The sequence below is a fragment of the Polistes canadensis genome, unplaced genomic scaffold (genome assembly GCF_001313835.1).
Source record: "Polistes canadensis isolate GaletaPanama2010 unplaced genomic scaffold, ASM131383v1 scaffold_29, whole genome shotgun sequence".
NCBI lineage: Eukaryota > Metazoa > Arthropoda > Insecta > Hymenoptera > Vespidae > Polistes > Polistes canadensis.
The window spans coordinates 793,119-806,119 of NW_014569576.1; the positions used below are offsets into that span (position 1 = coordinate 793,119).

At 36.1% G+C, this 13,001-nt stretch overlaps 1 protein-coding gene across 1 annotated transcript in view; it reads right to left on the bottom strand.

Moving 5' to 3' along the window:
* LOC106784047 (semaphorin-2A) overlaps positions 1 to 13,001 on the bottom strand; it is a 322,341-nt gene that overhangs the window by 287,936 nt on the left and 21,404 nt on the right. The window contains exon 2 of the mRNA XM_014743144.1: positions 11,111 to 11,113. Within this exon, the coding sequence (XP_014598630.1) occupies positions 11,111 to 11,113 (3 nt within the window). The remainder of the gene's footprint in view (positions 1 to 11,110; positions 11,114 to 13,001) is intronic.

Below are 13,001 nucleotides of genomic sequence, written 5' to 3' on the forward strand. Positions count from 1 at the left end.
AGAGAGAGAGTGGGGGGGGGGGAGAGAAAACGAAAGAGAGAGAAAGGAAGAGAAAAAGAAAGAAAGAAAGATAGATAGATAGATAGATTGAGAAAGAAGGAAAAAAGGGTAAGAAGTAGGAGGATGGTAGAGAGAGGGGGTGGATAGAAAGGAGAAAAGTTCATACATGTCTGCAAACGAGACCACAGATGTGCTAGGTGATAAGAGACGATGGAAAGTGGCTCGTGAAAAGAGCCATCGCGATACAACCTATTTGCAGACGGAAGGACGCTAGCTAGCTGCAGCTGCAGCTGCAGCTGCAGTTGCAATTGCAACCAGCTAGGAAGTTGCTTCCGTTGAATAAGCATTGGACTTGCTATAAAATGAGGAGTGGAATGAGGAAGAAAAGAGAGAGAAAGAGAGAGAGGATGAAGGAAAAAGTGAGTTGTATGAACGTTTAGAGGAAAAAACGAGTACTTACTTTATGCGATCGCACGTTTAGATCGTACTAACAAAGTGGCCTTTGCAATTTATTCGAGTGAGAGATAAAAAGCATGAGAAAGAAAGAAAGAGAGAGAGAGAGAGAGAGAGAGAGAGAGAGAATATATACGTTTCTTCTTCGGTTCAAGATTTTCAATACCTCATCGAACATTTCGATTCGAAACACGATTGAATTTCCTATCGAACATGAAAGGTTTCTTTTTGATTTTTCAAAGAAGAATTCCTTCAATTTTTATTTCAACAACATTCTCGTCAAAACTGCATATTGTTATAATTACGTTTAGATATGATTAACGATGTTAAAGACATTTCGAGAAAAAAAAAAAAAGAAAACAAGTAAATTTTATTAAATTTTCATATTTCTCGACAGTTAGGTAAGCAAGTAAGTAATGATTAAAATTTCATAATGTATGGGAATCGCGGTTGCATATAAATGGATTTGAGAAAATCTATGGTAAATTTTTATCGATGGTGATTCTAATACCGTCCGAAGAGTTCCTCAGAGTTTCGTATTTACGTTGGAGAAATTAATTAAGATTTTGGTCACTTCAATCGATCGATAGGTGGTAAATAGATAGACAGATAGATAAATAGATAGGTAGATAGATAGATAGATAGATAGATAGATAGATAGATAGATAGATAGAAAGAGAGATAAAGGGAGAGAGAATGTTAATAAGACGAAATGGAAGCTTTCAAGATTTGCCATCTTGGTAATTGAAAACTGGCCAGAGTTTCGAGGCGTGGAATGTTTAATAGCCAAAGTTAGTCGCGTTTCTATGCAAATTAAATGCTTATAGCCATCGAGAGGTGAGATCCGTAGGTTGTTGGTGGGGTACTTGGTTACTGGTTTCTGCTAGTGTTAGTGAAGGTGATCGCTCCCCTTGTTATTTATCAACCCAGAGGAGGTTCTTGGCCTTCTACTCGTAACGCAAGTAGTTAGTGCCAGTAGCCTGCGACGAACAGGCAACGTGTGCGGAATAACGATAAGCTTCTAATGCCACTGAACAAGGAGTTCATATTTATGTGTCTCGCATGTACGTATAAGCTCGTATGTTCCACCTTTTTCTATATAATATAGTGAAAGAGGAGAGAGAGAGAGAGAGAGAGAGAGAGAAAATGACCGAGTTCATGCTTTTGGACCCAACGAAAACGGATAAAGCACGCACCGTTCTTCTCTGTCCCTACCGAGGTTAACCCCTCTGTTAAAGGATCATTTTGAGAATAATGCTCGTCGACAAATTCAAAATGGAAAAAGGTTTTAGTAAAGTATTCAACCGAGAGGAATCATAATGAATCGTTTGTGTTAATTAAATATGTAATTAGTTAGTTCATTTGTTATTTATCTCGGTAAAGCATTGTAAGTCTTTGAAATATTTAAATTCAACTAGGAATGATTACTTTGGTTAATTAAAATACTACGTAAACGAGGGCAACACGTGATTGTGATATTTAAAAAAATATTCAATCAGTATTATACACGTGCTAGTTATATTTGGCTATCGTATTGCAGAATAATTCCCTCTTATCAAGCTAACAATTTTAACTCGGTCGTTATTTTGATAGATAGAAATCAAGTCCACATTCTTCGTTGACCCCGCCCAATAAGGAAGAAGAAAATCGTATGGCCATCTTAAATGGGAAAAAGGGGATGGATCGTCGTACAACAACCCGTTTGGAAATAGGTACTGTTTACACTTAACTTTATTGCTTTCTTGGCTAAATGCGTTGTGTTGGGCTGAGTCACATTGCGAATAGGAAGAGAATGAATAGGACATTAAAACCCCTTTCGTGAGGTGCGGCTATCAGTTGTCTCTGATCAGTGTCCCCAACCTTAAAGGAGAAGGAAAATCGAGAAAGAGACAGAAGTCTCGAAGGGTGGTAGTTGCGAGAGAAGTTAAAGCAAAGAAGAAGGGGTGCCTTAAAGCGTCAGCCTATTCGACTATTCGTTTTTCGAAGGCACCCCTTGGTAACACCAAAGTAGAGTCCGTCAGGACGTAAACATAAGCTTGTTTGAGAAGGCTACGCTTGATATCAGAGTAGGTCTCCCTTCGAACACGTGCGGACGAGCAATATTCTTCTCCTCTACGCCAACACGATGGCCTATGAACGATAAGAATCGGCTCGTTGGAGTGCCCTTCTTATTCCCTTCGATCGATATATCCAACCACCAATATTACACGTGCGTTCAATGTTATAACGAAAATATAATAAAAGTATACAAATAACTCTGACTTCTTTACTTTACTTTTCTTTTCTTTTCTTTTTTTGTTTTTTTTTTTTTTCTTACGTTAACATATGTACACAGTTGAAATGTTGAATATTTCTTATCGTCGTTATTTTAATCGTTGTAACAGATGCCAGATCATTGAAAAGCACTTCCATTTCACGCTACTACCGAAGATCAATCGATATAAATTATACAAGCTTGTCTACGTTGCTTGAGGTACGTACCTCAATGGTTAAATTCAAAAGTTTTGAAGCAAAGTTCCCTCTAGGCGATGGGAAAATGTTCAGCCGCTAAATTATCGAATGCTTTGCCGTGGATTCCGTAATTTAAAGTTCCTGAGAAGCTGTACGCTCGACTGCCGGTAATGTTCCTGAAATTTGTCAGCGATAAAGCTACCTTGAATCGGCTGTGAAATATTAATCGAGCGTCTTGATAAACTTACCAAATACGAATTATCGTAGATTATAAGTACGATTATTATTTCATATAATGGAGATGACTAAGTTTATCTAACGTAATCCGTGAACTAATCGAAATTATAATCACAGTTGGATAATATTTAAACGTACGTTTGTATTAAATAACATTCTATGCCCTAATTATTCTATTATTCTCTCGTCGATGTTATATTATTTCATATGCGCAAATGAAAATTAAATTTATCGAGAAATGTTATCGCAGTAACATAATAAGCATACCTTTCGTAATTTTCCGTTAATAAGTAAGAATATCAAATAAATTAAAGCGAATTTAATACAATAACGTATAACGTACTACCTTTATTACATTTACGATTAAATATATTTGCTGGGGGAAAAAAAAAAAACAAAAACAAAAATTTGAAATTTAGAGAAATCCGAATAATATTCATTTCGTCATCAAATTAAAAATATAATAAATCAATTTAATAGGTTCCTCTTTGTATAATTACTTATGCGCAATCTAACTCTTTAATTGTAACTCGTTAAAACTTACGGATATTAAAATTAATGATCAAAATCATACACAGAAAATTCCACAAATTCGCACTCGCGAATTGTTGGACGATTATCCCAGGATTTCGATTGATGAAAGAAAATAAAAGAAAAGAAAAATTAGGAATTATAATAAAATGAATAGAAAAAGGATGAAAGTAGTTAGAAAGATCATGATCTTTGTTAGTAATGACGTCGTATTGTACGATAACCGTTGCGGAGGTCAATCCATTTACCGATAATGTTATCATTACATTTCCAGGCATCGAATCATCCTAGAAAATTACGTGAAACGACGATCGATCGTGCAGTTTGCAAGGAAAGAGTGGACAAGTAAGTAAATCCATTACAGTCTACCTTTGCCAGGGACAAAAGAAGACAAAGAAAAGAAAAGGAAAAAGAAAAAGAACTAGAAGAAGAAGAAGAAGAGAAAGAAATAACGGAACCTCTTGGAACTCTTTACTGAAGAGAATAATATTACCAATAATCAACCAATCGTTGAAAAGAAACTCGATCTCGTATCTCGAGCGTGAGTGAATGTGTATTTGTCTAGTCAATGTGTGTGTGTGTGTGTGTGTAAATATATATTTCCACACGTAAGAGAAGAACAAGATAACGAGAATAAGAAAGAAAAATTGAAAGCAAATTCGTAACGATTCATTTTCTCATTATTTTCTCGTTTGACGTAGAGAAAAATAAAAATTATTTCTCTATCTTGTTCTTTTAATTTTCCATCATTTCTCACATTCATCGAAGACTTTTCAATCTCGTCCCATTCTTTTATTTATCTCTCCTACATTATTCTCATCCCAATTTTGCATTTTTATTAATTTTCTGTCCGATCGTTTCTTTCATTCCATAGAAAAAGTATGTCATAAACAAATGAGCGTACGATGAACCTGTGAATAAAGAAAGGAATTAGACTTGTAAAAGTACGATACAAGAGGGATTACCATATTTAAATCGAAGAGTAAAGAATACTAAAATATCCTTTTTATTATTTCTTTTTCTTTCTCTATTTCTCTCTCACTCATTCAATCATCATGATTAAAGTAATGAATATTTTTCAAAGAAAAAACAAACTTTCGACATAAGTCAGATTGAAATTGACATATATAATATTATTCGTTCTCTCTTTTCTCCTTTCGTAATAATAAAAAATTCGAGATAACGATGTGTTATCATAAAGAGAAAAAAGTAAAAAAGAAAAAAGGGCTTGAAGTGGGAGAACATTTTTACGCGGAAAATCATATCCGCGTTATTATCGAAATAACCGGTGCGCAGATATAAAAGTGGATTTAACGTTTTCCGCGCGACTTGACACACACCCAAAACGACGGTTTCCAAAAACGATCAGCAACCGTGAATGTCCAAAGATAATCCGAAGGTTTATGATTTATGCGAACGTGATTGCGCGTTTCATCGCATGGCGCGATGATTGGAATCTCTGAGCTGGTTTGTCTATTATTGGCAGGACGTTGATAGTAATGATTACGTATACGCAAGAACCCTCTTCTGCATTCCCCTTTTAACCCTACTACACCATCATCCCTCAACTCTGGCCACTCCTTTCCGTCCATTTTCCAACGGTTAAACGACTGCACCACAACTACGGATGCATAAAAGGTAAATCATTCCTTTCGCAATGTTCGCTAGATTATTATTGTCAATTAAAACAGAACGAGATAATTATCGATCAAAGAAACTGACATTATGGACTTATTTTATAATGTCATTTGATTTGAACTATAACAATATTGTTGATAATGAAGAATAAAAAAAGAGAGAGAGAGAGGGAGAAAAAAAAGACGAAGAAGAAACAAGTAGATTATAAAATTTATCTAACGTTCATAAGCATCGTTACAAAAGTTTCTCTTGTATCCGGATTATCTCTTTTGTAGATTATTATCACGCGCAAATTCGAAAATGTTGAAAATCGCGAAGCACTAAGCCGACTTCAAACGAATCAAACCAAACTAATCTTTCGTAACTTTTCAAGGGATTGAGAAAATTTTCCTTTTCGAAATGCCATTGTGGTTTGAGAAAACCGAAAAAGCTTTGCAATTTGATAGACTATTTAGTACGATTGAGAAGTACTCGTCGGATAATTAGTAAGCGCTTGCCTCGCGGATTAACCCAAAGTTAATTTTCTATTTTCTCGCTCTTTCCCAGTAAGGTAACTGTCTATATATGTACGTAGAGAAAGGGGGCGGGGAAACGGGGAGTAAAGTAAATCCGAGGAGTTTGACTTTCTCAACCGAGGCAAGTAATACGAGCGCGGTTAGGTTCTCTACTGGTAAAGCTTTTGTTAGAAAATCGTGAATTCTCTTGTAGAATCTTCATCTCTCATCTTCTTCTTTCCGTTCGTCCATCCATCCGTCCGTCCGTCCATCCGTTGTGTCGAGGTAGCTTTTATAATTTGATCGTCGTCTCTTTACCTTCCGTACCTTTCTACCCTTCTTCCTTTCTTCCTTCCTTTCTTCCTTCCTTCCTTCCTTCCTTCACGTTTTCATTCGCAATTTTCTTTCTCCCTTTGCAATCCACCTAACCACTTCAACCAAAGCTTTCACTTCGCCCACCGGTGAAGCTAGGCAAGCAATGTCGTGCTTCAACGATAACTTAGTATGCAAGTGTCCCTCGCGATTCCACCACGCGAGTTTGCGCATGCAAATTTTCTACAACTCGGTCGCGTAACAAGCAACGGACTCGAAACCAACGTAATAAATTAACTGTCCGATCCCTGTTGCTGTTTGAACTCACGCTTCTCAACCCCAACCACCGTCCCTCTTTCCCTACCCTTTTTATCTCTCTCTATCTCTCTCTCTCCCTCTCCCTCTCTCTCCCCATCAGCGCGCACTTATTGTTAATAGTTTACTACTAGAGTTTCATAGCTAATTTGCTGCTCCTTCTAATACTTCAATCCTCTTACTCCTCCTTCTCATCCTTCTTAGTTTTCCCTGACCTACATTTCTCAAGCACCGTTAGAGAAACTTCGATCTTTAAAACTTTTCTCGAAAACAAATATACTCGGTTTCTAATCATTTTTCAAATTATAATTGAATTTTTGAAGATTTTTCTTTAAAACAACTTTCAAGATTTGTAATATCTCTTTTGAGTTCTAAATCCTCGTCGTCGTCGTCCTGCTAACCGATAAAGTGCAATTCAAATAGGAATTCGAACGTAATAGAAAAGGATCGTAGAGAAAACTCCTGACGAAGGCAGGAATCACGAAACTTAAAGGGCCACCACCACCACCATCACCACCACCACCACCACCAGTGAGGTTCCCGTGCACGCTAACTTCCCTTGAATGGGTCGATTTTGCCAAAGGCGAGCCTTTCGAGGCCAATAAAAAGAGAAAGAAGAGGATGAAAGAGAGAATAAGTGCATAACGCGTGAGAAAGAGAGATATTTAAGCTTTTTATATCAAGGATCGTTTAAGCGGCACGCTCGTTTATGCTCGCTCAATTGGAATCTCGGGATTGCTGAAAACTTTCATCGGATAAAATCACACAAAAAAAGAAAAAAAAAAAGAAAAGAAATCATATCATATCTCGCTACTTATATATCATCGCTATTGTCAAAAGAATTTCTTCTATTTTTAAGAAATTCATTTATTATAATTGTATACGCAAGGTTATTTGCGAAGTTTCATGCATAATCGTCAAATAAAATGAAAACTTTAAGAATAAAAATTAAAAGAAATCAAAATAATGATATATATATATATATAACGATAAAGAACTTTTATCGTTGAACTAATACGTAACGGAAATCTGCATAGAATGTATTTTGCATTTCACATGCCAAGATAACGTTTAGTACTTTTGATTGTTATTAATAAAGCGATACCAATTAATAATAATTACGTTCCCCATTGTCGTTTATTGTGATATTATAATGATATCTTTTTTCAATTAACTTTTTTCAAATGCTTAACAAAAGTCAACTTATTACGATGATATATTATCATATCTATGGTTACGAAATAATTGCTTTTCCTTCTATTTTTAGATAATAAAAAGAAAAAATACCTTACGTGCAGAATAACCGTGAGATCGATAAAGCTAAAAGAGAGTTTACTGACAGAGAGAAAGTAATCATTTTTATGCACACCATCTACGTTAGTTCACGTTTTAATAGCACTATTAATGCTCGAATAGACACGTTAATACCGTAATACACGTATGAGTACATTTCTTTTTTAATAGGCCTGTAGAATACATCGTAAAATACATTGAGATAATAACTATCTATCTGATAAGCTTTCATCTCGATATGACAATACAATTTTCTTGGATCTTTCGTAAAATAAATATATGTTGATAGATCGTACAGTAAATGCATCCGATGTAACGTGCTAGAAAAAGAGATATATTTAATATTTAAAATTTAATTAACTATAAAATTATTACGACAAAAATGTGTTTTCTTTTTAAATAATATTAATAATATACTAGAAAGAGAGATAGATACAATTTTATTTTCCATCTTAATCTTCTTCTTTTTTTTCCTCTTCCCCTTCTTCTTCTTCTTCTTCTTCTTCTTAACATTTCGTATTCGTACGAAAGAATACTCAGGAACGATAGTCACGATGAATATAATAACGGAGAACATCTACAAGAGTATCTCTTTTGTATGCAGATACGATCGACTCTCGAGTTTACTAGAACGCTAAAATGCGTTCGCGTTTACACCTGTCTCTTACTCTCTCTCTCTCTCTTTCTCTTTCTCTTTCTCTTCTCTCTTTTTCCTTCTCGAAGCTTTTTTTTTTCTTTCAACCTTCACGACACTTTCCTAGCCTTTTCTCTATTTCCATCATAGACCCAAGCTCTCGATTCAATTTAACTCGCGATAAGATCGTACGTTTCTCTAAGCTTTCGACTTGGATAAATACGAAGGTCCAAAGGGAGAAGACCTTGGCCCTTTGTACACGTCGATAGGTACATTCCTATCTATAGAGAAAGAGAGAGAGAGAGAGAGAACTTTCGTAAAAACATTCTAGACGGGAAAGAAGATTAGATTTTCCAAGCGGTATATTTAACTATTAAGAAAATTCAAGAAGGGCGTACGACCCCCTCTGGCTATTCAAATTGATTTACGACCGATGTTATTCATTTGACGTAAATTGGATAGCCCTTTTTTTTTTTTTAACAGAGTACCGTGCGCGCGAATGAAAGTTACTCCAAGAAAATACTTTTATTTCTTAAAGAAAATTTATTTCTTAAACGCCTTAATTATATTAATATTAGGTACCTATTCAACGTTTACTAAAGGTACACTTCATTTCAAAGTTAAATAATTCCAAGAATTATATATACGATCGTGAATTCGAATGAATAATATTAAATTTATATTAGCACAATGATATTTTGAAAGATAAAAATGAATAAAGAATCTTTCTTATTGACATTATACTCGAGAGATATCAAGCTTCTCGAACCAATCCCTAAGACGATTTCAAACAAAATTGGATCTCGCTTATCAAGAGAAAGAAGAGAAAGGTAAAGAAGAAAAAAAATAGGAGAAAAGAAAGAAAAATAGCTAAAGAAAATGGGCTATATGGAGCAGCTGACCTATCTAGAGCCGATCGGCGAATAAAAAAAAAAAAAAGAAAAGAAAAAGAAAAAGAGGAACCTACGAGAAGGACAACGATGAAGATATTCGACCTGTCTCTAGACCCTCGTAAGCGTATCGTATCAATTAAAATTGGTTCCGCTTTAGGTCAAAGCAATTTCGAAACGGACACAAGAGAGATTCAGTAAGAGTTGTTGGGTATAGTCGAACGAACGATCGATAAGGTTAAAGAAGGTACAAGAGAGTAGTATCCCTAAAAAAAAAAAGAAAAGAATACAACGAGTTAGATCGTAAAATAAAGATTTCAGTTAAGAAGGCTAAGGGAAGTAGATAGTCTTGTATTTGAAGGATTTTCCTTTCTTTGTGTACCTTACAGTTATATACAAAAAATCAATGTGGACCCATATCAGCTTTTAACATCTAACATCGTGACTTTTTATCTCATAGAACAAGTACTCATCCCACTTAGTCCTTTTCAACAGCTACTACATTCGATATACGCGTGATTCGCGCGTTAGATGTATGATACATATATGCGTGTATTCGTGTGTTTATATATCTATGTGTATGATTGTGTATGTGTGTGTGTGTGTGCATGCGTATTTTTCTATGGCTAGAAGCATGGATGAGAGAGGCGGATCGGACAGGCTCAACCTGAATACTGATTCTCGACTGACGCATACATTATCTCCCGTGGATAAAAGATATTTGCATTTTGATGGACCGCGCCGAGTGCATTTGACGTTTCGTATGCATTTTTCACGAGTGCGTGTACGCGAGCGTATACGCGCGAGCGCAACAGAAAATAACGAGGGAGAAAGAGGGTTAGAGAAAAAGAGAGAGAGAGAGAGAGAGAGAGGGTGGGTGGTTCGCGAGCCTCTGGATAACTCGTCCTTCCAGCCACTCTTTATTTATAGCAAAGGATATATATATATATAAGCAAGTATTTTGCGTTTATTCGTGCCGTCCTTACGACCCTTTTGAATATCACCGCTGAGTGTTTCGCTGCTCTTACATAGAGAGACGAACGGTTACTTTCCAGATTTTCCTTGTTCGAGAACTTTTCATTATTACCTCTACTCTTTATCATTTATTCAGCTTTTTTTTCTCTCTCTATCTTTCTTTTTTTTCTTCCTATTTGCTAGCTCCGTATATAAAATTCTAAATTAATGAATTTATTTATAATTTACTCTATTTAACGAATCAATAAAATATCTTTTTCAATAGATGTATTATATCGTCCGCTAAAGTATTTCACAAAATCTTAAAATTACTATAACAAAACACTTGTATATATACATAACTTGTCAATATTATATATAACAGTAATATAAACAAAATCCTTATAAAATATCCGACGAAAAAAGTAACACATTTTATTAAAAAACGAATGATGAAAATACGACAGTAAAGTTGTTCCGAACATGGGAAAATATTCTGTTAAAATAGTAGAATCTATTTTACTGTTATGTATATATGCTCATCTCTTTCTTTCTCTCACACATACACACGCACACTCTTTCTCTCTCTCACAGATTCTTTCTTTCGACAAAAAAGCTCCCGACAAAATCAATTGCCGAAATTGCCCGGGGTCGAAAGCTGGATAAGCGCTGGGATAGCGCGTACAAAGGTACGAAAAAAGTGGCAAATTGAAAAATCACCGACGCGTAAGCGTACCGTAAGTGAGAGACGTCGTCCTTTATGTCACTATCTCCCTTCCTCTTTATCCCTTCGATGCGAACTCACCACTTTTCTCTCGTTCTATCTCTCTCTTTCTCTCTTTCTCTTCGTACGCTGTGTTTAAAGCTGCAAGGGTAAGCACATACGCATATTTTCAAGTGGATTTTACCGTCTTTCATCGAAAGAGGAGTGAACCCCCATAATACATATAGCAATAACGTCTGCAATAACCGATAATTCAGATTCAAATCCGTTTCTCGACCCTTCGTGATAACGACAAAGGAAAACCTTGCGATTTTTCACCCCTCTGAGGAAGAAACGAGAGAAATATACAGTGGGGAAGGGGAAGGGAAAGGGAAAGGGAGAAAAAGGAGATTATTATTCGCGTTACGTCCAAACGAAATTCAAACTTACCATTTTGTTGTTATTGTTGTTGTCGTTGTTGTTGTTGTTGTTGTTGTGTTGTTGTTGTTGTTGTTGTTGTTGTTGTTGTTGTTGTTGTCGTTGCTATTTTGTTCTCTTTCTTTGTTGTTTCTTTTTCTCACTTTCTTCACACCTTCTCGTAGTTTCCCTTTCTCAGTTCGTAGGGACTTACCGAACTTAGGCACGCGAACTATACCAAGTAAGTATTTGAATAGTTTAAGAATAACAATAATAATCACGCACACTACCCTTTGCTTATTTTACACAATTTCTTCCACGAATCGTGTCATCACAATTGTCGTAGCTTAGTCGTAGTCGTAGTCGTAGTAATTGTCGTAGTTGTCGTAATCGTAGTCGTAGTCGTAGTCTTAGTCTTAGTCGTAATCGTCGTCGTCGTCGTCGTTTTCGTCACACTGCACTTTTACGTCGATGCAACTGCACCACCGTGGCAGTCATCCGTCGACACTCGTTTAAGACTCTCATGACTGAAAACAGAAAGAAAAAAAGAGTATGAGGATTAATAATAAATAATCTAATGCTTGGATCTATTAAATAAAACATAATATCATATCAAGTTTTTTCATGTTCTCGTGAACATGAATGCATGATGAACAATCTTCATGATTGTAAATGCGTAAGAGGTTAAACGTAAAGATAGATAACAAGGATAAAAGTGAAAATGTTTCTTCCTTTCCCTTCGCTCCTTTCATTCGCACAACCGAGAGAGAAAGAAAGAGAGAGAGAGAGAGAGAGAGAGAGTAAGAAAATATTATTCAAAGTGAATACATAAATATCACTGAAAAGATAAAGGAATAAAGTACACGAGAAAGACTTAGAGAATTCCTCGTGAGAAATTTACGAGAACCGGAGTGTCGTGTCGCGCGAAAAGAAAGGACGGACAGCTTCTTCTCGCCTAAGGGCAAAATTCCGTTAACAGCCACGGGCCAGGGATCTGAGAGAAAAAGGGAAAAGGGAAAGGAAAGAAGAAGCTTAGCAAGCGACGGTAAGCTTTATCTAGCTAGAGAGGAGCATTATCCGTCTTTTACAAACGAATAATCGCGGTAAAGTTTCTAATAGGAAATAATAAAATGACTCCTTTGACGCACGAGTACGGATAGTAGAAGATGAAAAAAAACAAAAAACAAAAAACAAGAAAAACCCCACCGATGGACCAAGGGAGAAACGAGCGAATAAGCGAACGTATAGAAGAGTTGAGTTAGAGGGGGGGGGTGGGCTCACGATGATGCTTGTGCAGTAGTTGGGAGAGTAAAACTCTGAGTAAAACTTGCGAACCCAAGGGAACGCTTGTGAAGCTTTACAACTTCGACAACCTTAAATCGACAGAACTACTAACGCGAAGCCTTCTCTCGTACCCGTTGCTTTCTCCTATAAGGATGGAGAAAACGAAAACTAGGTGGATGATGGAGCTAAAGAGAAGAGAAAAGTAGGTACATGTACTCGATACTAAAGCAAGAACGATTCGGGAACCTTTTCGTTCCTTCCACTGCGATGAGAAACTCCGTTTACTGCTACTACTACCATTACTACTATTATTACTACTACTACTACTACTTATTGGCAAGTTTTTCACCATCGCTAACTTTTTGATCATAACGTGTATGTATGACGCAGCAATC